We start from the raw sequence: 25,949 nt of genomic DNA, 5'->3' as shown, positions 1-25,949 counted from the left end.
GATTAGATTAAAAGAATGCCCTGTCGCTTCCTCGTCGCCAGTCACCATGCAGCCGACCTTGTTCAGCGAAGGCGCGCTTGAGATCAGCACAATACTACTGCGCAAACGCTCCGTCTAGTGGATTTTTTAATATTTCGTAGGCCTTCTCTGCAACCCGGGGAAAAAGGACTACGTGTGACATATCGTACAGGAAACAACTCTATCGGTGGTTTCTGAAGGTGCTCTACAAATCCGCATATCATACTTGGGGTCCTGAACCAATAACAAAAAGTTGGGTAATTAAACTTAAATAATTAGTGAGTTATGGGGAAAACAAAAAATTGTCCGAGTTACTATAGGCTATTGCGAATAGTAGGCGTTCGGTTCAATTCGCTTCCGACGCGCCTTTCATTTTTAAATTCTTGGATCAAGTTATGTGGGACACCCTCTGTATAGACAACCGAGTAAAAATTGTATGGGAAGGCCAAAAATGTAATGAAGGGGTGGAATTTCACCGAGGACTGAAGGAAGGATGTCCTTTGTCTCCATTTTTGTTCGCGCTTAATGTTAAGGCCATAGAATGACAACTGGAAAACAATGGATTAGGGTTCGATTTATCATACATGTGTAAAGGACAACGGGTGGAACAGAAGGTCCCCGGATTAATGTATGCGCACAACATAGTGCCTTGTAATTACCACGCCTTGTCGTACCTCTGATGTCCGCCGCCACGTACACCATGGCTCCAAAAAAACAAAATCGTAATTGACGGGGTAGGGAGGAAGAATAACCGCGGGGAATGACGATGAGTGTTTTCTAGTGAGAAATTTCATTTGTGTGCAATCCAATACAGGCGAAGATGGTATTATGCATCGTGAATTAAATTCCCTGCCAGTGCCGAGCGAAGAAGACTTCGCTAAAACCGACCACAATGGTACCAGAAAGGTTAAAATCACTACATATATTTATGCGAGAAAGAAATTAAACGTTTCGCGTAAGCTGGTATGAACACGGTTTGGCTGCCTACATGCAAACAAAAACGGGCAAGCTCGCGCTCGGTCGCGTGAGGTTTGAAACAGCGAAACTGGTCGATTAGGTAGTCCGCTGGCTTGGGTGGATACTTGAAGCCGTTTGTCGAGCTGAACTGCGGCACCTACCCGTGTAAGACCGTTTCTCAACAGGTCCTACACAGCCGTATCTCGTCGTAGTCGCTGGCCTCCAGGAAGATGTCTCGCAGCACACACATGCCTTGTGCACGTTTCTCGACAGACCGAACCGTGTTGAGCGTCGATAGGTTCGAGTCAAACCACAGGTCGATCGCACACTCGGCAGCAATGTCTAAGCTCCAACGAGAGAAACTCACGTTGAAACAGAACGTTGACACCCCCGGTTAAAGCGCGAGCTAGGCGGCGCTCGTACTCCGCCTCCCGCACTGCCGCGTCTTGGCGTAATCGTCGATGTTACGCAGAGATCCTGGCTCTCTCTCGACTGGCGTATTCTGGGTTTTCGCGTAGTCGCCACCTCTTGGCTTCGGCCTCTCTGGCCAAGTAGGTCGGAACGACCCGTCGTTGCCATTGTTTCTCCCGCATCGCAGCAAGTCTGGCTTCGCGATGCGCAGCCTCTTCTTCAGCATTACGAACTTTCCTATAGGCCGCTCCTTCATAGAATAAAGAACCAACTTTAGAGAAGCGAAACTGTACCTTCGGCAGCGGTACGAAAATAACCAGCGGCAGTGCTTGGAACTTACTTAGGTGGACGCCAGATGGCGGTGCTCTAACGGGAAGCGGAACAGGTGCTCTAACAGGGGCCGGAGGTGCCTGTATGTAACAGTCACGTACAAAGAGCCGTAGCGGCTGCTAATGAGGTGATATGGAAAATGAGCCGAGAGAAAGGCTTCGAGGTTGTGGAAGTAAACAGGGGAATGAGAAGGTGTGGTGGTTTTAAACGAGACGGGATCCACTTCAATTACAGGCTGGCACGAGAAGTGGGCTGGCGACTTGGTGGTCGCGTTGTTGCTTCTTTAGGGGACCCACGGGTGCTCAGGAGGCCAGGGTAGGCAGTAATGAGGAAGGTCCCCTAGGGTAACCTCAGAAGAGCGTCGCCGTCAATAACAGAAAAAGGAGGAAAGCAAGAAAGAGAGCTTGCCATGCAATAGGCTACATAAACATGCAGGGCGGCAGAAGAAAGGAAAAGTGGGCAGAGATTAAGGAGCAGTTAAAAAGAGAAAAAACGCACCTTAGAGACTCAGAAGGGCCACCAGTGATCGAGAATTGTGTATGAGAAGGGTGCAACAGAACTAAGTCGGAAAGAAAGGGAGGGGGAGTTGGAATGCTCATCCATCAGGGAGCCAAATGGAAAAGAGTAAATTCAATATGTCAAGAGCTTCTTTGGTTATCAGATAAAATGAGCGGGAAAAAAACTTGGCTGGGCGTTACGTATTTGTGGATGGGAAATAATTTCACAGAGAAGAATAAAGAGTTAGTCGAGTGCATAAACGCTGATATTAAAGGTTTCGGGAATGGTGCTCAAACTGCCCTGTTAGGTGACATGAATGCCCACATACACCATTTAGATGGCTACACCGACAACAACTGGAAGTCAATGCTAGACCTTCTTGAGCAACATAACCTCGTTATCGTGAATACAGGGCCTAAGTGGGCCAGATCACGTGGGAAGTGGGAAACCGGCAATCAACCATTGATTACTGTCTGATGACAGAAGGAATTCATGATAAGTTGAGAGAAATGGCCATTGATGAGGAAGGGTATAGTAGCACAGGAAGTGGCCTTGAACTAATGATTTTGAAAATCGGATATGTAGTTCGGAAAGAGAGCAAGGAGTGCAAAATGGCCAGTCCAAATTTTAACGCTGTGCAAATGACGAATACAGTCACTAGAGTCGAGGAAGAACTTGGCAAATGGCCAAGAGTGAGCTTGTAAGTGTAATAACAACAGAAATACGGAAAGAGAAACAACATGTTCGTTGTAAAAGAAAAAAAGAAACCGAAAAGCTGGTGGAACAGAGAGATACGAGAAGCGATCGCCGAACGACAAAAAGAGTCTCGAGACCACAGGCAGGCAAAGAAGGCGCAGTTGCCGAAGGATGAAGTGTCCAGTAGCTGGGAAAGATACCAGGAGAAAAAGTCTATGGTTCAAATACTGGTGCAAGCAAATTAAAAGGTGAAAGTGAACGTTGGTTGTCAGAAATATGTGAGAAAAAGAAGGCCGCACCTAGAGTATTTTAGAACCACGTAAAATTATTAGGCAGGAAGTCAACAAGAATACAACAACATATCCTAGACGAAGATGAAAACAGGCTGGAAGGAGAAGTGGCAATAAATTACATCCGAAAAATAAGAGCCGTATCTTTCCAAGGCAATGACGAGGTTGTATTTGAAGAAAAAAAGAGCATGAAGGAGACCCAGGTAGAAAAGGAGCTGGTGCTGACAAGTTTCAACTGGAAGAAAGCCGAAGAGAGAATTCCTAAGCACACAGCCACAGGGCTAGACGAGGTTCCTGTTAGTTTGATTAATGAACTATAGAGCAAAAAGTAAGGAAGCTCTAGTGAAAGCAGTGCAAAAAATTTTAAAAGATAGACGAATACCAGACGGCTGGTGACAAAGTAGAATGAATTTAATTTATAAAGGTAAGGGGGAGAAAGATAGAATTCACTCGTATAGACCGTTGACCATTACATCGGTAATATACGGGCTAGCAGTGCAGGTAATCAAATTAAAGCTTCAAGCATGGGCAGAAAATAATGGCATTTTTGGATAACTTCAGAATGGTTTCAGAATAGGTAGGCATTTAGATGATAACTTATTTATTCTTGCTCAGTGGGTTGAAATATCAAAAGTAGAAAGCAGACCGTTATATGTGGCCTTTTTAGACATAACAGGTGCCTATGACAACGTAGACCGCAACATTTTGTGGGATATTCTGGAAGGGGAAGGCTTAGGTGACGATTGTCTACAGCTTTTGAAAGAGCTTTACCTAGAAAATACTGTTTGCGTTGAATGGGAAGAGATGAGGAGCGAGGAGAAAGTTCATATCAACAAGGGACTGAAGCAGGGGTGCCCTTTATCCCCACTGCTGTTTATGATGTACATGGTGAGGTTGGAGAGGGCGCTAGAACGAAGTCATATCGGCTTTAATCTCTCATATAAACAGGCGGGTACAGTAGTAGAGCAGCAGCTTCCAGGTTTATTTTATGCGGACGATATTGTGTCGCTAGTTAACAAGCGAAGTGATTTGCAACGTCTGGCTAATATCTGTGGACAGCAAGGCAACAATTTAGGTTTGAAATTTAGTGTTAGAAGATCAGGTGTTAGGGTATTCAATGAAAACAGTGAACAGACAGCGGCGATACAGGGCCAGGAAATACCACGGGTAACAGAATATAAATACCTTGGTATATGGATAAACAAAGGCAATAGATATATGGAAACACAGGAAAAAACAATAACAATGAAAGGGAAGAGAAATGCAGCCATAATGAAGCACAGAGCGCTTGGGGATACAATAGGTACGAGGTGCTCCGAGGTATGTGGAAAGGCGTAATGGTTCCAGGACTTACTTTTGGAAATGTGGTTGTTTGCTTTAAATAAGGGTACAATCAGGACTCGATGGGAACCAAAGGTCAGTGGGTCGCCTAGCATTGGGCGCTCACGGGAAAACTACTAATGAAGCTGTGCAGGGTGATATGGGCTGGACTAGTTTTGAAGTGAGAGAAGCTCGCAGTGAAATTGAGTATGAAGAACGACTGAGGAACATGGAAGAACGTAAATGGGCTGGGAGAGTGTTGAGGTATCTGTACTGAAAAAACGTGCTGATTCACAGTGGAGGAAAATAACTAGGAAGCTTACCAGCAACTATGCGGCCTGTAGGGTGGGCAACACAGCAACAAAGAAGTTCAAGCGGAAAGTCAGAGAGGCTGAAATAATCTCATGGGTGGCGGCAATGGAAAAAAAAAACTGCCATCAATCGCCTCAGCCACACGCCCACGTCGCCCATACGAAAAAAAAAAAACCTGCCATGAGTAACTACTTAAGATGAAAAAGGAAATCAGGAAAGAAGTAATTTATGATAACTCAAAGGGAAGCTCATTGCTTTTCGAAGCGAGATCGGGATACCTTAGAACACGCACCTATAAAGCGAGATATAAGGAGGAAGAAGAAGTATTTTCTTGCTGCGGTAAAGCTAGGTAAACTATGGAGCATGCTTTATTAGAGTGTGAAGACGTCTACCCAGCGGTCGACGTAGGCACCACTGGCCTCCTTGAAGTCCTTGGGTTCAGCGAGAGCAGTGGAAAAGTAAACATGTCCGCAATAGGGATTAGTAAGAGGCGATTAGAGGATTGGTGGAAGAAAAGTAGGGAAACGACAAAAAACGGAGACGTACAAAAGCACAGTTCGCAATTGGGTATCATAAAATTTGGTTGTTGGAGTTCATAGTGTGTTTTTTTATTTTTCATTGTTTAACCTAGGTACGATATTAGGCAGTATAATAGCAAAAGCTTGGTGGCGCAACCCACCTCCCCGTTCCAAAGGGGACGCTCATAACATCCATCCATCCAGCCATCCGGAAATGCAGTTTTTTTAGAGCAATATCCGATATGGCCGCTTTCCACCGGTCGCGTTATTCTAGTGCGTTCTAATTGCCAGGAGACCAAAGAGCCTCTACTGACGCCCATACAAACAAGCCACCAGTGAGTGAGTGAACAGAACGTGCTACTTTATTGGCAGAAGACGAGCAGTGTCCATGTACATGCTCGTGCAACAACACAAACAAAATTTGCGTGTCGAGGTACGCTGGAATTATTAACGCGAGCTCCTAAACGGCACTTCGTCGTCGCGCATGGCGGTCTGGTGAGGAGCGACAACCAGCTGTGCAGAGTTTGACAGAGCGTCCCACCTGCTTGAAACGACAGTTGCCGTTGAAGATGCGCAACTTGCATTGCGAAGCAATCGGGTGACGCAGACACCTGCAGCTGCAGCCAACGTAGCAACATGGACTACCCGCCACTTTAACGTTCAATTCCGTTTAAACTTGCACGTTTCTTTTTGTTCTTTCGGGGGCCGCTAAAGTGGCAGTCGAACTTTGTGCCCCACTTTGGCTCAATATGTGCATCGTCCGATTCTTGGGCATCACCTTTGGCAGCCACTTCTGCGGGCCTTTCCGCCTACGTGGCTATCAACTTCACTTCAGACCATGTAAGCACGTATGCTGGTCTCCCCACATGCCAGGTCGCGGCCGCCGAGGAAAGCCACAAGCACAATTTACCCATGGTGCATGTAAATTGTGAGTCAATGTCGGCGTGCGGAAAGTAGGAGCAGGTGCTTACCTCGAGAGACTGCTGCCCAATGCAACTGACCAGGCCGCCACATCCTAGAAACGTAACACAGTATCTCAACGAAACTCGCAATTGCATCAGTGTACCGGCAAAAACTCAGTCTTTCAAGCAAAGAGAGCAATTCTGAATGTTACTAGCAATTCAATATGGGGATGAGAAATCTTGCGTTTAAGTAGGAAGCCAATTTACTCTGTAAGCACTGAAGGCCAAAAACAAGAAGGTAAATGCTACGTAGCAAGAATCGCTTGACCGGTACGTTTGGATGAGGAGGAAGAATCATCCCGAGCAAGAGTTGGGAATGAAAAATCTGACATTCATAGAAAAAAAAATGTTATACTTGGCACCAATGGAATAAATTGACAAGGCCGGCAAGCTAATTAAGAAAATGAAACCGAAACCACGAGTCACTGAAGCGAAAAAGAAAGGAAGTGTTACGCTTAGATTTGTAAGACACCTGGACTGCAAGACACCCTGACATTCGCAAGACACCCTGACGCCTACTGTAGCTTCTTGAGTTTTCTTTTGGCAGCAGATTTAGGTGCTTTTGACAAGCTTAACTCCCGGTTTTTAAACTGCAAATGCCAGAGAAGTCTAAGGTGGACATAGAGCTGTAGAAATTGCTGTTTGCAGTCTGAACTACAAAACGGTGTGTGACCGGTCTCCTCGGCCACAATGGAAAACAATTAACTTGTAACACCATGATGGTGTACAATAGCATCTATTGCTTATGTAAATTTGTCCTCAAGCCTCACGATACACTCATATGCTGCGTCAAGGAGCACAGTTACGTGGCCGAAGGCTTTGCCCTTTATTTCAACAGCTTCAAACATCGTAACTAACTGACAAGGTTTTACAAGGTCCTGGTTACTCTCCTTCAGGAGGTTATGGCACTAGCTGCACTGACTTTTGTTTAGGAATGTGTGTATAAAGTATCCACACACATAGTAAACTATGCTTGACTCAAGCATGTCGTCACTTGCTTCTGCACTGCTTTCACGGAGCCCTTCTGTAAAAGCAGCAGTTGTGGAGCTAGGGGCCCCTTCAATCGGTCTGCTGAGGTTCGTCCGTTGCAGTGACCTAAGTTGAGTTAAAAGAAAGCCCTTGTCCTCCTCGCAGTTACTGTTGTCAGAAAGCTTGAAAAGCTTTGAGACAACAATGTACCTTAGACTGGCAGAAAACTGGTATGCATTTGGAGTTTCATTGCAACCATGCTGCTGCCGAATGAGCCCGAACATATTCTCAAGGGGATCCTGATTTAGCCACTGCGTCAGCAAGAATTGAAATTAAAAGATAAATGGAGGTCCTGCCACAGCAACGAGATTGCTTTGATTGTCACCTGCCATCCTTATGTAGTCCTAGGTAGGCGAGGGCAATCAAACTTTCGGGACTTGATCCAAAGCATGCAAGCCTTTAAATATTCAATGTGCTTTGTGGACGAGGTCACGGCGTGCCTCATTTTCCGCTCTTTTATGCGCACTGCTCAACAGCTGTTCAAAGCATCAAATAGCTTGTCCCTCCTTTCTACAAAGCTGTCTCTGTGTGGCAGTAGGAGGCAGAACGTTAAAAGCAATGAAGGCTTCGATTGCCACATACACACTGTTGCTCAAGACCTGCGGGGCAAACTTTACTTTCATAATTCCAAAAATAGTCTCATACAAAGGCCTGTCAGTCATTTTTGGCAAATATTTCAGTTTTAGATGATGGGTGGACTCGTATATCTTGAGCATGTGTTTCCGTGAAACAACATCCTTGCAAAATCTTGAGGTCATGCTTCCTCAAGTTGTTTCTAGTACACTTCGGTAAGTGCGGCGGATCGAAAATAAGGTATATTTTCGTCCCATCTATTTGAAAAAATAAGATCTTGTTGGGTTATTCTGAGTACTGTCTCAAGTGCACAACTGTTGGCAGCTTGGTCACAGATCAGTGCCTTTACAGGGAGAGCACAGTCCTTGAGCTTGGTTATTAGTTGTCTCAGAAAAATCATAATGGGTGCCTAAGTAACTGTGCCACTACCTATCATGAAAGCTACAAGTTTCAGCCACCGCTTCGCTATACTAAACACCAGAAAAAAGAGTTCTGTGTTTGCTACACGACGAGACCTTTCAGTGCCACTGTCAACATAACGAAAAACATCATGCTTAGAGTCATACTGCAGGTGTCGTTTCAGAGAAATTTCATTAAAGATGAGGACACATACCGTGTCCATCAAATCCCAATTTTTCGTGTTTTTTTTTTCTTTTACAAAATCCAGAACCTCTGGAATCAATCCAGGTTTGAGCTATATTGCCGATAGCCAGGTCCTTAACGGTTTCACTGTTGGAACGCTAAGGGGCTTTGCCAGGTACCTGTACGCTTTTGGGCTACTGAAATAGAGGTTAAGGGCACACTGGCGGAACTCTTTTGGCCAGCGTTGTCCGTGCTTGTTCGTGGGTTGCAGGTGCATCTGAACACGAAGAATTTCTAAAAATTTTTTGCTGAGGTACCTGGATGACTCGGCCAATATCTGTGCTGGTGGACTGATGGCCGAGGCTCTTTTCAGTCTTGACACAGTCATCTGCATGCTGCTATCTCCTCCAAATATTTTTGCATCCGCTTCTTTGTTCGTGGTGTAAAACCCTTGCGAATTCGGCTCCGGCCCCTTCCTGCTGGTGTAGATGGCAGCTCTTGCGATGAGGAAAAAGGTGTGCTTGGCGCAGACTTTGTTGGGGCAGAACAGTAACAGATAAGATACAGCACAGGCAAGAAGGTCAGCAATTAGCCGCACACTAGCTGTGGACGCACCTTGAACGACGACTGGCGGAGTCGTGCTGACTGGGTCGTGAAGCTGCGTCAACTGACTGGGTTCAGTCATGCTTGGGACAGGCTCTGTTGGGGCAGTACAGTAACACATCAGACGCAAGAACACACGCAAGAAGACCAGCCATTAACCGTACACCAGCTCTGAACGCACCTGTAGCGACGGCTTGCTGCTGGACGACCCCACGAGAAGTGCTCGGGACGGGCCCTGTTGGGGCAGAACAGTAACACATCAGACGCAATAACACAGGTAAGAAGGTCAGCCATTAGCCGTACACCAGCTCTGAACGCACTTCTAGCGACTGCTTGCTGCTGGAGGACTCCACGAGAAGTGCTTGGGACAGGCTGCCCACGGCTACAACATGAAAAATGTGACGCAGGTTCTGATATTTCTCTTTTCTTCCATCATATTGTGTCTATAGCGACCGCCTGCTATGAGTGTGCGGCGTTTCTCACACCCGCTGTCGTACAATGTCTCCTTAATGTGACCAGGCAGCGCCACAAAGGAAGACAAGAATTAGAAGTCAACACTGACTCCCAAGTGCTCGCAACTAAAGGTTTATTTCAGTAACAGCAACGGAAGGTCCTGACAACAGATATGTAATGCAGGATGTAGTTCATTAACTTGTCTTCGCCTGAAAGTTAACGAGAGAAATATTGCATAAAGATTCAGGCAGCGATATTAAACGACTCACGGGTACTGCTGTCCTCAGTAGCAGAATACGGTTCCCGTTTCGATGCAGGTGCATGACTCACGACCGAAACCGCTTTCGGGCTTACATGTCCGCTTGCAAACATGTCAATTCACCCCAAGTTAAATAACGCGAGACGTCGAAGCGCAATAAACTAGTTATAGAAACAAAGAAGCAACCAGTCTATGTGTACGAACGAATGAATCCGTGGCGCCGTGCACTCAAACATACCGGTAAAAATTTTAAATCCAGGCCAGAGGTCACGTGAAAGATCGATGATGCTGAACGCTATTTTCGTTTATAGTGACAAAGAAACAATAAACGTACTAATAAAGATTACAATATCTAATTAGCGATGATAATTTGCCCTCTTTTTTATGTAATAAAAATGCTTCGATAATTGTAGGAGAATGTTTGTAAGATAGAATTGCGCTTATTATAGCGCCTCTAGCGGGAAATATTGTAACTACCACAGGCATCCCTAAGTGATGCTACTATGCTGGTTATATTAGCAGTGGCACGCGGTCGATTTTTTCGCCCTATGTGGCCATTTGTTGAACTTGAGAGTGTGCTACTCCTGGCCCCGTGGCGTTAACCATAGAGTTTCTCACTATATTACCTAGAAGGAAATCTGGCGCTGCTGCGCTGTGGTATGCATGGGAATGCCGGTATATTGTGACTTCGGATTGGCATCGTTCTCGGAGAGACAGGGAAGCACAGTTCCGTCTGTCACAGTGATTAGTTTTCTAATAAAACAGCACGTAAAAAGCTGTTTTATCGTTATGATTACACAAAAACATGTTTTGTTTAACTATGAAAACTTGTTATTGCATGTACAATTATATGAAACGTAAAAAGTATCAGCGGGCCGCTAAAATTGGAGGACAGACGAAATGATTCGTGCTCGCTTTGGAACAGTTCGTCATCTGTACTTTCTTTTCTTCGCTTGGTTTTGCATTGTAGGTGAGTAAACTTCACTGGAATATGTAATATACGTGAATGGAAACATTTCATGAAGATTTTACTTTAAGAACCCGTTATTTGTGTAGCCATATGCACGTTTTAGACGAAGCCTCTTTAACACCAGCCAATACAAGCCTCGCATACACATATACCGTCATTCCCATGACGGCACAGTGCGCCTTAGGAAACTCCCATAGACGGTGGCACCAGATTTCCCTCTAGGTGTCATAGTGAGAAACTCTATGGCGTTAACTGACTGAGCGCCGCCGAGCACACGCTTTCATATCACTTTCAAGGTCAAGCGCATGCACATTCCTAACCGTTATCACGGCACGTGCGCAGATCTCGACGCGGCGGCAAACCCGGCGGCGCGCAGTGTCTGCGCCGGTGGAGTTTTGTGATAGGCGGCCCATTTTACGCCGAGCAAGAAGAGCTTCGCTGTTAAAAACGTCATTCAGGCTTGCAATATCATAGTTCTGAAGAGAGGTCTCTCACCGCTACGACGACTTGTTCTATGCTGTAAAGCTTCGTACTAGCGCTTGGAAACGTTATGCGCAGGATTTTTCCGTGCCCTGTGAGAACCAAATGTCGCAGCAAGATTGAGTCTCTGAAATGGACCCGTGTTGTATGACTTATGCGGACAATTCTTTAAAGAAGTGTCGTTTAATTGCAGTGTTTGCAATGAATGACTTATTCTACAGCTGGAAGCACTATACAAGCGTCGTACGCATGTATCGCAGCTGTCATTTAAGAATGGAATGTGATAGCAGGCATAGCCATGCCCAAAAAGAAGACAGACATGCTATGGGTCACATGCGGACAAATTGTAAAAAATACGTGGTTTATTGCAGAATTAAGAAAATTGCTAACCCAACTCATATACTCAGCTCTGCATGCGTCAGTAGAGTGACGCAGGATTTGGTCAGCAATGGCTACCCCGGCCAGTTTATGAAGACTGAAGAAAAGCGTGCAGCTGAACCCCCCGTAAGGCCGATGAGAACAAGAAAACGGGCGTCTCTCCCCTATGCACGAGCCGCGAGCAAGTCAATATCATGAATTTTCAAAGATTATGATGTACAAATCTGCCACGTTCCTTCAAGTAAACTAAAACAGCAACTCGTCCGAGTGAAAGACCGCCTCGAAAAAGAAACATTTCCGGGCTTCATCTACAAAATTCCTTGCCAGGACTGCCATGCGTGCCACGTAGGCGAGACGGGGAACTTTAAAGGAAGGCTACAGAAGCATCGCAATGATGTAGCCAAGGGAAACATGGTTTCTAGCGCCCTGGCAGAGCATCACGAAAATACTGGACACAGTATTAACTGGCATTCGGCTTCTACCATCGAAAGAGGAGGAGGTGGAATGAACGTTTATTGTAGGAAACAGCGAGAAAGTGTTCTTTCTTCACCCTAGGTAGGCGGCTCTCTTAGTCCAGAAACCCGTTGGCTAATGCCGCAGCCTGGGCCCGGTCCGCCAGTCTTCGCTGATCTTCCAGGCTCTGTGCCTTTAACATTGCCTCCCACGTTTCTTCGATCGCTTGTAGCGGTTCTGAGGCTTCATCTTGACTGTTTTTCTCGCTGTGTGGGCACACCAACACCATGTGTAGGAGCGTGTCTGGTACGTCACAATACCGGCATAGGTACGAGAATTTGGTGGGGTGAAAAAATTATCATCCCGATTGCTCCTTGAATCATTCTGCATACAGTCTACTACTAACACGATAAACCGGACACGGGGACCCCTCCCTGAGTTGTATGCAAGCGCATTACGTCTTCTGACGCGTATATAATAAAGACCATCATGCATTCGTTCATTGTGAATAAGGCACCCGTATTGGGCACCGAAACGTCAATCTGTGTTTTGAATTTTTTTCACTTGGTGAGTGTACGTTTATTCAGCCAAGTTGACAGCGTGGGCGGAGTGCTGAGGGGGGGGGGTATTCTGTAAGAGTCCACCTAGCGGACTGTCCATTTCGGCTGCTGCTGATTGGATGCAGCTGTACGAGCGAGGAGGAGACCAGCGACCCCAGCCAATCAGCGGCGGCCGAAATGGACAGTCCACTAGGTGGACTCCTACAGAATACTTCCCCTAGACAAAGAAATTGTCTGTTGAAGAAGTACAGACCAAGCCCGATGGTGTGAAGTCAGGTGAGAATGTCGGCAGACATTGAACAGAAGCCTAGTCGCTCCTGTGGACGATTCCAGTACCCGACATCTGTTAAACAACTACCCATATACTCGAGATGCCTAGTAGTCAGTCGTTCCAGGGTGAGTCGGGGCAGAAATTTGAAACGCGGATTCTATCACATGAGAGACAGTACACTGCGTCGTGCCATTCTTCGACGGCTCGTACTAATCTTCCCGCGGAGAGGATGTGAACAAATTCTCTAATGTGCGGACTTTCACCTCCCTCGAACTGGCAACATTCCTTAATGATGTCCTTCAGAGTCGCGAAACCTTGAATAGAAGTAAGTATGACGAAGTGTGCGCGATGCCTTTGAGTACGTAGGCAGCCTTTTTGGCTTTCAATATCTGCTGATCTACATTGCGGCTATGTTATAAGTTGGAACGGCAACATGACAGACAATGTAAAGAACAGACGAATCCCGCGTGTATTATGGCACAGTCATCTTAAATAGTGGTATTCCTTCACGTACATCGATAACAGTGAGGTGATAGTATTTTGACAACGAACTGCAAACAATGTACATATCCTACCCAAAGGTGTACCTCGCCCTGTGGCCAGTAAATGTGACGTAATTTTGTGAGCAGCTTCGGCCATAACGTGCTAATGGATGACGACTCAGACACACCTTGCACTATTCTTGTGTTGTGCCTTATGCCTCAATGTGTAAAACCGACTTGTTCATGTGTTCACTTTAATACTTGAGCTCATCTTGTAGCTTCTGCGGTAGCTCATGAGTACTGATAAGAAAATTGCTTGGGATATAATCGAGGGCACCTTGACAAAACAGATAGGTCAGAATTAAGAGCCATTAACAACGTTGTCCCTCATAGCCGCTGGGCGAGTTTCGGACGCTAAGTCTCGCCAACAAATACAGAATGCGTTCCCACTGAAGAAAAGCTGCCCCGGAGTGCTTCCCACGATTATTCTATCTAGCACGTTCACTTCGTAGCATTAAAACAATCGTGGCTGCATTTCAAAGATCGCAGGGAATGAATTTCGCTTGCGGTGGTCATACGGGGCAAGTGGAGAGAGTGTATATGTTGGTGGTTTAGCTCGTCTCCTGAAATAATGGGCTTGCGGCACTGAAACATTTGTATTTCGGCTATTCTTCAACCAATTTCAAAAAAATTATTGTGGTATAACAATCCCTAGAGAGTACGAAACAACTTCAAGCATATAGCCAAAATTTGCTATATGGCCTGTTGAGGGGCCCTTCAAGGGCCTTAATCATTTGTTGTAATGCATCCCCAGTGTTGCTGAACAGGACGATGTCATTTGCAAACCGAAGGTTGCTGAGATATTCGCCGTTGACCCTCACTCCTTAGCCTTCCCAGTCGGGTAGCATGAATACTTCTAAACATGCAGTGAATAGCGTTGGACAGATTATCTCGTTGTTTGACCCCTTTCTTGACAGGTAGCTTTCTACTTTACTTGCGGAGAACCAAGGTAGCTGTGGAGTCTTTGTAGACATTTCCCAAGATAATTACGTATTCCTTCTGTAATCCTTGATCACGCAATATCTCTATTACTGCTCGCATCCCTACTGAACCTAATTCCTTTTCCTGGTCTATGAAAGCCATACAGAGAGGTTGATTGTATTCCGCAGATTTCTCGATTACCTGATCGGTGACATGGTTGTCATCCATTTTAGAATATCTCTTAATGAAGCCAGCCTGATTTCTTGGTGTGTTGCCCTGATGCTATTAATGTGTGCTCGCATACCGTCCACAAAATGCAGCACTATTTGCAGCGCGTATCTTATCTGATTACATGAAGTTCGGCGAGAAAATACGCTACAGAAAAAACAACCATAACGTTCGAGTATGTTCCAAATCATGCAGGCACGTCTCGCGCTCAGCGATAACTTTAACTTGTTAGAGGGTGAAATGCAGTCTCCGGAAAGGGGGGGGGGGAGGTAAGGATAAATAAGAACAGATGTTAATATATCATGATGCCGTGACGCAGACAATGGTCAGGTGAGAACAGATTATCGAGAAGTTTTGGCATTCAGTTCGGCTTGTTTGTTGACATACTATGCTGATGCATCATTCCGTACAGCGAGTCAGTACTCCTCTCAATGTTCCTATGCAAAGTACTGAAATGAGTGCTCACCTGCTGCGCAGCGGAATGTAGCACTAGTACTTTGAAAGAAGTCCTGCTACTCATAAAAAGCCAGTACTTCTTTCAGTACTGCTTTAAGATGATTTAAGCGAGAATTCGGGAAATGTTCACGTAGAGCACACACCAAGTGGTTTGGCACAGCCTGTTTTTCTTGAAGCAGTTGTACAGTTTTCGTGGCATTATCTTCAGGTTATGGACGCTTCAGCATTGCTTCTCTGTTGTATTATATACCCCAAACAATTATACAGATCCATTATTAGCGCCAGTTGAAGCATAATGCCGCAAGCTATACCATCTTTTTCCCATGCCTAAGAGGAATCACCACTGTGAGAAAACACGTCGGCACTATAAATAGTTCATTTGAGGATAGTCCTGGTTTACGATGACAATGCTGTTTTAATGGTTTACTATAATTTCTCAACTTCCTGCTCGTTGCTGGCTCAGATATACAAACTGAATGCAGCAGTTTCGCTTCAAGGCGTGTGTGATGGAAGCTTCCGTCCAATTCGTTGGTGCGCGAGCGAGTGCAGTACTTGATGCATGTGCTCTTTTTGTGTTCCGTGTGCTGCAGCATCCCTTCCTGCCAAAGTTAAAGGTGCTCGGAGAGAATGGCGGCCAACACCAGGGACCTAGTCGCTGCGATCAAAGTCGCCCTGCCCCTCATCACCGATGACCGCATGCTATACCTGATGCAAGAACTTGGGGCCAAGGGCGTACGATGTAAGGCGGATATGAAGAAATTGCAGGCCGTCGACCTTGTCAATGCGCTGGGGACAAACGACGCGAAGAGACTTGTTGCATTCTTTAGGAGTAAGTGTTAATACCACTCCATTTTCAAATGACAAATCAGTTTTGTGGAAGCCCGCAAGGCGAGGAAAGGCTCATGAAAGTTGTCATCCACCCGACGGTAGCGTGAAACTACAAACTCTAAGTGTTTCTGAAAAAAGAAAGCTTCGCATTTGAAGAAAACTGCGTCCACGTCCGATGTCAAATCCGGGACTCAAGCTTTACCGGTGCGGTCGCTCTACCATCTAACCTAACCCAGAGGCTAACAGATCGCAGCCTGAGGGAGAGTAAATCGACAACTTGAAGCATAAGGACAGTGATCATGACAGGGCTTTGTAGCTTCACGCTAAAGTCGAGCGGATGACGATTTCTTCCTTAATAATTATCTCGTTACATTATGTTGCAAATGTATGACGAACACACCGCTGCATACTGTGCGCCAGATGGAAGCATAGAAAACAGCATGCACCGTGTGAAGTGGAAACATTTATCACTTTCGATGCTTCTTTTTATAAATTGTAAATTAAGGGAAGTCTGCCGACAAACAAAGCCGACTATCCCAATATCATATGTAAAGAAAAAAGAAAGGTAATGAAAATACAGAACACAGTCAAGAGTTTATAATGGCAAAGCACTAACAGAGCACGTCCGTCTACCACGGCGGAAAGAAAGAACGACATCGTGAGACCACGAGAAAAACACAAGTACCCTTGGACAGATCATGTGATCAGAGAGGACATTAAAATTTGAAATTAGCTACTGCTCGCAGGCAATTTATCAATTCACTGTCTACGACAAATTCTCGTAAAGCTTGTAGAGCTAATCTCTGGGACGGCGTGACTAGGGTCCAAACGTGGGACAGCGTTAAGGGCCCCATGTGGCAAAAAAATTCGGTGTTGGCGTCGGACATCGCTTGGAGAAAAAGTATTCCGGACAACCGCGTAGGCCATCCGAGAGGCGCAGAGGCTTTACTGAAATAACTTAATTGCTCGAAGTAGCATGCGTCAGAGAAACCGTAAAGTACGATCTAAATAATATCTAACCTGCAGACAGGATAGCGTCGGATTGTAATTCGGGTATACGAGAAAACATAATTATGTTACGCGGAAACTCAAACTGTGCTGTTGCGGCCCTTGCCGGATGCCGAGTATGATAACAACAACCTTTATTTCACGCAAGCAGAATATCTATATAGAAAACACTCATGTGACAAGTGACGTCACGGTCATACAACGTTTTACACATCGGGGCCAAAGCGCCCGATAACGCACACACATGACAAGCGGCATAGGCTCTATCAACACAAACCACTTTTCCAGCAATTCGACCATTCATAGGGCGGCCATGGCCTCCAAGGTTAGCGCGCATACGGGCGCTAACCTCGGAAGCCATGAAGCCGCGTGCCCCTTTCCTTGCAACGCATCCAGGTAGCGCCTATACAGAAACAACATTGCCATTGCTCAATTTGTGGCTGTACTATCCACACCTGTCACGGTTATGAGGGATGTACGACAGGGATACCCTCTGTCCCCGCTGCTTTATATATTCTGTATGCGGCCAACCTGGAACGCAAACTTCTCAGTAGCGGTCTCGGTTTCCAGCTACAGTTTAGTAAGGTGGACGTGTATCAAAGGTGCAGATTACCTGGTCTCACCTTTGCTGATGACCTTGCGTTAATGGTAGAGTGCCGCCAGGACCTACAAGCGCTCATTAACATCTGTCAAGAGGAGATAACGCGTCATGGGCTCGGCTTTAACTGCAAGCAATCTGCAATAGTTCCCCTCGCGAGCCCAGGCATGAATGAGGGCGATATAACGCTAGGATACGAGGCTTGGACGGCGCGCTCGGCACACACATACTCGGGACTGCAAATATCAAGTGGAGCGGAGCTTTGTGGCCACCAAGAGGACATCCTCCGCCAGAAGGCACATCGGGCGAAGTGCATCCTTCGTCGCCGATGGATATCTGTGGGGATGCCACCGGTTTGTGATGGTTCGCGACCAATCGAAAATCGTTCACGTGCTGGCGCTGACGTTCGCAAATGCTGTGCTCTGCCTCTCGGCGCCCACGCGGGAGTGGCTGGAGCGGCGCCAGTGAGACGTTGGTCAGATAGCTCTCGGATGCCATGGTGCGGTGGCCAACGAGGCTACACAGGGAGACCTAGGCTCGCCGAGCTTTGAGGCTCGGGAGGCGGTCAGTAAAATCACATACCATGGCCGCCTCGCATGCCTCGAGGCATGCCTCGAGGGTGGTGGGCGCGGCATGTATGTGATTACGTGTCAGAGACATGCATGTGCACACCGAGGGTGAGGCACTTATATCGCATAGAAAGTAAATACGGCCTCTTTTGCTGCCCTATGAGTGCAAACTCACCGGCGGGTTGAGTAAAACAGGTGCGCGAACGAGTGCAGGATGAAGATGCGTGATATGGCAGCGAAGTCGACGTTGACGGTGTACCGATGTCATAAGAACAATATTGGCATGGTGCACCTATATGACAATTCCCTTTGGAGTGGGTTGCTCGTTGAAGCAAGAGCTGGTGTGCCCCGTACTTGTCTGGGCATTTCAAGCATAAACAACGATGTGAATGATGTGCAGTGTCGGAGGGGTGGTTAGGAGGACGAAAACATTGAACATGTGGTGCTACGGTGTACTGGGCGATCTCTCGCGCACAGTTTATCCGTGATCTTAGCTTCGAACAGACTAGTGGAGAGGACGGTACATGCGGTGCAGACAGAGCCGCAGTCGCGGAGACAAAGAGACGCCTCGAACGCTGGCGAGCGGCGGATGGGTCCCAATGGCTGCCTATCGGTGTAGCATGTTTTCCCCTTTTTCTTTTTCTTTTCTTTTTTTTCCTTTTGGTGTCCTCTTTTCCCTACTTGTATCGGCTTTGCTTGAATAGGTAGGCAGTCGAGCGAGATCAACCGCCGTAGTTGCTTAGTGGCTATGGTGTTAGGTTGCTGAGCACGAGGTCGCGGCATCAAATCCCGGCCACGGTGGCCGTATTTCGATGGGGGCGAAATGCGGAAACGGCCGTGTACTTACATTTAGGTGCACGTTAAAGAACCCTAGGTGGTCCAAATTTCTAGAGTCCCCCACTACGGCGTGCCTCATAATTAGAAATTGGTTTTGGCACGTATAACCCTATAATTTAATATTTTAGAGGGTCATCCTGGCGTGGGCGTGGTTTCGACGTCCTCCTAATACAAAGGGTTGGCCACGTCATCATCATCATCGTCATCGTCATCACGTGTCGTTTCTACCTGAAAGCTCGCCTTCGTGCATAGTGTTCGGCACCAGCGTTTCCCGTTAAACATTACGGTTACATAAGCTGCAGTTACCGGGAAGCGTGAGAAGCAGTCAGGGATCTTTGAATGCTATTGCGTTCCACTCTTAAAGGCTAAGCTTAAGCGTCCTCCTTCTTTTTTTCTTAGAGTTCAGACGACTGGAAAATCTCTCTTGCTACTAGTCGTGTTGTGGGCACTCAGCAGGCCCTCAACCAGCGGGAAATTAAATATCGGGGAAAGCGGAAAATTTTTATCAACAGGGTTCACCGTTTACGGTAAAAAATGAAAGCCAGGAAAAGATCGCGGATATTTTTTTCTGAATTTCGCCTATTCAGGAATTTTGTAAATTGCCCCTTCGTCTATTTGTCGAACTTCAGCGCAATGCTCAAGCGTAAGCCTGGAATCGCACATCTCGCCATTGCAATCCAAACGCCGTACATCCCGAGTGTACCCGTACGAAGACCTTACAGAAGCCTTTTCTGCTACATATATACGGCGCAAGACCCAAACGAATATCCCACCCACATAGCCATGTTAAAAGACTGCACCCAATTTAAAGCGGCCATAGAGAACCATTACTTAACATAACTGCTTGTTGGCCTAGTTGGTGCTTGCTAAAAGACATGTTTTTTGCCGCAGTTGAACACACGAAAAAGGAAGACATATAAAGATAACACGGGCGGCACTTTCAACTGATTTAATTTGGGCTGTGACCCATGAATATATATACACATACACGCATGCGCTGGCTGTTCACAGATCTAGGTTACCCAGCGGTCAAACAATCTAGTTTCCTATTTATAGAGCACGATAGATGTATCGCTAATGCAATTTGTACCTTTCTTTTTTATATAATAAGCTTCCATTAGCTCACGGGCTGTTTAAAATCTACTTCTGCCACGAATCCTAATCTCAGAATAACGTGGTTTGCACATGCAGGCCTTGCAGTGCGCAGGCAAATGTGCCATGCCATAATTGGGCACATTTACACAATGTAATATAAATATATAATACAATATAAACACGAATTAATGTAATGAAAGATGGTGTGGCACATTTTTCTGCGCACTGCAAGGCCTGCATGTGCAAACCACGTTTTTCTGAGATTAGGATTCTTGGCACAAGTAGATTTCAAACAGCACGTGAGCTAATGGAAGCTAACTATATAAAAAAGAAAGGTACAAATTGCATTAGCGATACATCTATCGTGCTCTATAAATCGGAAACTAGATTGTTTGACCGCTGGGTAACGTAGATATGTGAACAGCCAGCGCATGCGTGTATGTGTATATATATTCATGGCTCACAGCCCAAATTAAATCAGTTGGAAGTGCCGCCCGTGTTGTCTTTATGTGTCTTCCTTTCGTGTGTGTTCAATTGCGGCAAAAAACATGTCTATTACTTAACATGTTACCTGCCTTCATTGCCCACCCCTGATGTAATGTGCCTCTACGATACTGGAGGCATGAATTTAAGAAAAAAATAAGTCAGTAGGAAGCATTATTAACAAATGTTAATTCAAGAGATCTGCCAAAACACTACCACTCCAAGTTAGAAATGTCTAGAAAGTACGCCCTTATAAAACGTGTATGTGCATTTACGGCGCTTAGTCGTAACTTCCCTGCGAAATTCTATGGTGTACTGCGCGAAATGCACACCTCAAGGAAAGAGGGAAAAAAGAAAGAGACACGAGGGGAAAGAACGCTCTTTTTAAGCGTGTCTCTCCCTTCTTCCGCCCCTTGCGGTGTGCATATGGCCGTGTACATTACAGAATTCAAGTGTGGAACAACTAACCTGGCAATGAGAATGTCCCTGCTGCGTTATACCTGTCTTTTACTCCTGTCTAAAATCGGACTCACATCGAGTGCAGGATATAATGTCATCAAAAAGAAACACAATGACACCAAGATTGGTCAGGGCAAATATAATCAAATAGAGGACAAATATGAATTTTAAGTACTCCGGTAACACCTGTATATAGGTACAATCTAGTCATCCTACAAGTTCATCAATAGTTACATCTTTAACTGTGAAATGTATAGAAGCACTGCAATAAGATATAAATTCACATACTTCGCATGTGCTTTTTATATCATAAAAAGCATACGAGAGTTGCATACTGCAAGCGAAGCGCAAGCAAACAAGACAACAATCCATGTACGAGAAGATCAAGGTACTTTCGGAACGCGTATATATTTGCGGCCTTTGCCTCTTTTCCGGCTTGGCGAACCTGAGCGGCATTACCGGAATTGAAGTGTAGTTGACTAATACAGTTCCCCTTTATAATATCTTTCCAAGTCGGCTGCTCGGCTGCCGCATAGATAGTTGTCTCTTTTTCTGAGGTGGAAGTTTAATGGTGTCGTGTTTCCATTCCCCGTTGCAGCTCCGGAACTCCCAGATGAGATCGTCACCGATGGCGCAAGGTGAGGCCGAAACCTCGTGGTGTCCGTCCCCATGCCTTGGCGGACGATCTACCGTAGGATTTCCTACTAATAGCCTGGCTGCTCTATACATGATGGAACCAGTGCCGGTGTACTGTACCACACGAAATGACAACACAAGCGTCTATGGCCTTTTCATGTTCACAAAGTCGCTTAGAGTCGTATAATTAAATAAATAACACTCGCCTAATTAGTTAATTTACATATGTATTTATACTTAGTTGATACCTCTCTTCATATCCTGTTCAGGGCATCGCCGTGCCATCTCAGCTAACCAGGAGGCTATGAGATCGAGGCAGAGCCATTGTGCCTATGCTTCAAGTTGTCGATGAATTAGACAGCAGCGCGTAACGTCATAGCGACTAAGTTACCGCGGTGAATGGGCGCTCATCCTCGCGAGCTGCACGACGCTGTGTCGCCCCCGCGTTTTCTTAGAACATCGCCGGCGAAGAGCACTATGTGAGTCCTTGCCTTCGGTTTCATTGCTTCGAGGCGAAAATGTCAACTTATTTTTCTTGGCTTGATATAGTCTGCGCTCTGTATGCAACTCATTCTTCATATGCATAACATAGATTTTGCCTCGTTAGTAGCGAACTGTGTGTAATGTAAATGTGTGTGTAATGGCCGTGGGCCCATAAAGCGCGTGCAATAAGTGAAATCAAAAATTCTTAATTCTATCCTCCGTATATGCTTTATTCTCTACTATTTTTTTATTTCAAGGTTTCTGGACCCCAGGGAGCCTGCGGGAAGTGCAGAGATAGATAAGTGAGTTTTGCTGCATCTTTACACCGTCGAGACTGTTTGACTTCAGTTCTTATCATGAGCTCACGTAACTCACATGACTTGCCTGGGCTCCACTATCCAAAAATTTACGAGTAACGATGAGCTCAAGAGGAAGGTTTAGCTCACTGCTCGATGGCTGCACCCAATTTGATCATGTTTGTTACATTTAAAAGGAGACTTTAAATTTTAGTGACCGTAAGAAGTAGATTATTTGTTTAGGCCATCAGTTTCTCAGTAAATATTGTTCAAATTTGCAAAATTTCAGTGTTTACAGTACTCTTTCACGCATTTCTCGGAAATCAATAAGGCCTTTCTAGATTATGTTTGTAAACGTAACTATAGACTGATATGCGGTGGCCGCTTTACTATTAATGTTTTGGACAAAGATAGCTTTCAGAATTTCTATAGTACACTGTTATCATTGCGCTTTGAAAATTGTATCAGCACACCAACACGCATTACTTGTTCTTCATTACCTGGCCTTGATCTTATGGTTACTAACGTAGGGACTGCAGTCTACAGTTCTGGTACTATTGCATCAGACTTCAGCGCTCACTGCCCAGTTTTGTTGATGTGCCATAATTAGTACCATACATGCAAATTGCCTAAAGATGCTTTCAGGGTTCAGCCAATTAGGCAAGATAGATTTGAATCCTTCAAACACTAAATAAGAAGTTAGGATTCGTCATCTGGGCTAGTAAACGAAGGTTCGAACAAGGCAGACGCGAATTTACCATAAAGATTTTATTTTAAACTTTTAAAACCTTCAAACAAAGCTAGAAAACCATGGACCGCTAAATGACACTTGAAGACGATAAAAGATAAAAATACGCACTGCCACTTCTTTTCACAGATACGTTCCGACATAGCTTTGAAAGAATATAAAGTTTTTTTAGGAACCAGCGAAATACCGAACTCAGGCTAGCAAAACACGCGTATTGTTACAGAGTGGTGTGTGCCAGCATCGCGAGAAGGGGAAGAAGGCGAGGTTGACTGTCCGATGCTGTGGTTCGGAGCGCTCGCTGCCGCGTATATTTAAGCACCGGTGCAGATCTCCTACACCGTCATATTTGGTGGAGGTTCGGGGTACGCACGCTACGACGCTGCGCTGGATTTCCGTAGGGGTCGCCGCATAGGTTCCATCGCGATGTCTTCAAGCAACGCCGCCCAGTCCGCAATAACCAAGGTTTCATCACATCTGGTGCTATCGCACCCTCGTGACCCAGATACTTTCACCGGCACAAATGGCACGGACGTGGAAGTCTGGCTCACCTGGTATAACCACGTCACCGAGCATAACAGATATCTGGGACGCGACATTCATGCCTGCCAGCGTAATCTTCCACTTCCAAGGCACTCCTCGTGTGTGGTGCGAGACACACGAAAAAGACCTGACTAGCTGGGAAGTCTGCAAACAACAGGGGCGTGTCGCGTTTGGATAACAGTCGACCTCGTCTTCTTCCGTTTATTTCCAGATGTCGGTCGACAGCATCCTGTCGTAACATGGGGAATAGTGAACAATGTCATGGGTGTTTTTCGCATTTCGCCCCCATCGAAATGCGGCCGCCGTGGCCGGGATTCGATCCCGCGACCTCGTGCTCAGCAGCCCAACACCATAGCCACTGAGCAACCACGGCGGGTGTTGTAATTAGTACTGTAGAAAAAGAGAGGCACTTCCGTTTCGTTTGCTTGTTCCCACGTCCTTCAGTCGCGCGCGCATACAATGAAACTACGTCCTTTTCCACCAGCGCGTGATCATGTTCTGTGATCCGCCTGCGTCTGCCTCGATGTTCGTGTAGCACTGACTTGTGCCGCTAGTGAGGTGTCGTCGTGCACAGCACGCAAAGTCGTACGCTGCGCGAAACGAGACAAACGCGACAGCTCGCGCGACATTGGCTCGCGCGTAGAGCGTCAGCCAAGTGTGCCGCACAGCAAAAAGTACAAGAAAAAAAAAAGCGAAGACGGGTGCGTGACATGTGCATGACGCGATCCTTCGGCTCGGGTATGGGAAAGGAATTTAGACAGCAAAGGAATTTCGCTTGAGAAAGCTAGGGGGGGAGGGGGGGGCAATTGGAGACGGTGTCTATGTTGTCGGTGACGCTTCCCTCCTGAAATGATGACCCACCGCGGTGGCTTAGCGGCTCTGCTGTTGCGCTGGTAAGCACGATGTTGCGAGATCAAATCGCGGCCGCGGCGGCCGCATTCTGACGGAGGCGTAATGCAAAAAAAAAGAAAGAAAAAACAATGTCTCGTGAATTGGGCGCACGTTAAAGATCCCCTGGTGGTCAAAATTAATCGGGAGTCCCCCACTACGGCGTATTTCATAATCAATTTGTAATAATGGCACGTAAAACCCCAAATTTCATTAATTCAGTCATTGCTGACATCGTGGATTCGTGGCACTGAAATATTTGTATCTCGGCTATTAATGAACTAATTTGAAAATTTTACGCGATAGAACGCTCCCTACAGGACACGTAACGCCTTCCAGCGTATATACAAAATTTGCTATGTGGTCTGTTGAGGGTCCCTTTAAAAAGCAAGAAGCAAAGTACATTACAGGCCAATTGAGTCAAGGGTTTGATCAAAATGCGTCTTGTCGGGATTAATCACAATCAAAGGAAAAATGGACGCCGACCACAAGATAAGCACGAATGTTGTTTATGCAAGGCGAATGCTACAGGCACCAGCTCACACTAGAACATGGCGGCAGAAGCACCTCAGCATCACTTTGTCATCGTGTCTTCGCTGCACGTCCTGTTCTGCATCGCGACACTACGCCGCCGGGGTTGGAGCGCCGACCTGGCGCAAGCGATTATGGCCCGGCAAAGGCACGCACGTAGGGCTTTAAACGGGATACATGAACAAAATCGGTTTTTGGCTGTATACGGACGTCAGGCCTAGCTCTTCGGGAGCAATGTCCCGAAGAGACCCCCTGAATATCAGCAACCTCCCCGAATATCGCGACAGTTTTTCCGATAGGCCCACACGACGATATGGTGACCACAGAAGCACGGGGGAGCCAGGTAAATATTGCACGTCCGTATGGTGCGTATCGTAACGGGACTTCTGGGAAGCCTGGGAATCAGTGAAGCGAGTGCGGGCGATCTTACCAGCCTGCGCTGCCACAGAAGTCGCATCGCGGGCTTAAGCGGTGTGCGACTGTGTGACGTGTGGAAGTACAGTGCACAGGGGCAAAGCGGGATCACGGTTAAACAGTATATAAAGCGGTGAGTAACCTGCAGTGTCATGGTGGGACGAATTATACTCGAAGATGACATATGGCCGAGCGACGACCCGGTCCTGGTGGTCTGGAGAGACGTACATAGCTAGCATGTCGGTAAGCGTTCTGTTAAGTCGCTCTGTGAGACCGTTAGTCTGTGGATGGTAAGCAGTGGCTATTTGATTCTCAGTATAGCGTAGGCGGAGGATATCACCAATCATCTTTCACAAGAATCCGCGAATAGAGTCCGCGATCCGTGAGGAGCAGACGTGGAGCACCGTGGGGCAGGGTGACGTTGCGTAGGAGGAAATTCGTGACGCTAGTGGCACAACTTAGAGGC

General features: G+C 46.3%; 1 protein-coding gene across 3 annotated transcripts in view; it reads left to right on the top strand.

Moving 5' to 3' along the window:
- LOC142581953 (uncharacterized) overlaps positions 1-25,949 on the top strand; it is a 73,906-nt gene that overhangs the window by 554 nt on the left and 47,403 nt on the right. For 2 of the 3 annotated variants that reach the window (XM_075691386.1, XM_075691385.1), the window contains exons 2-4: positions 15,661-15,899; positions 21,546-21,585; positions 22,324-22,368. In XM_075691386.1, coding sequence (XP_075547501.1) covers positions 15,698-15,899; positions 21,546-21,585; positions 22,324-22,368 — 287 coding nt within the window. In that variant the 5' untranslated portion in view covers positions 15,661-15,697. The remainder of the gene's footprint in view (positions 1-15,660; positions 15,900-21,545; positions 21,586-22,323; positions 22,369-25,949) is intronic. The other variant, XM_075691387.1, reaches the window with a different exon arrangement.

The sequence above is a fragment of the Dermacentor variabilis genome, chromosome 5 (assembly GCF_050947875.1).
Source record: "Dermacentor variabilis isolate Ectoservices chromosome 5, ASM5094787v1, whole genome shotgun sequence".
NCBI classification, from domain to species: Eukaryota; Metazoa; Arthropoda; class Arachnida; order Ixodida; family Ixodidae; genus Dermacentor; species Dermacentor variabilis.
Note: the sequence above shows the minus strand (reverse complement) of the source record. Positions and strands in the feature narration are given on the sequence as shown.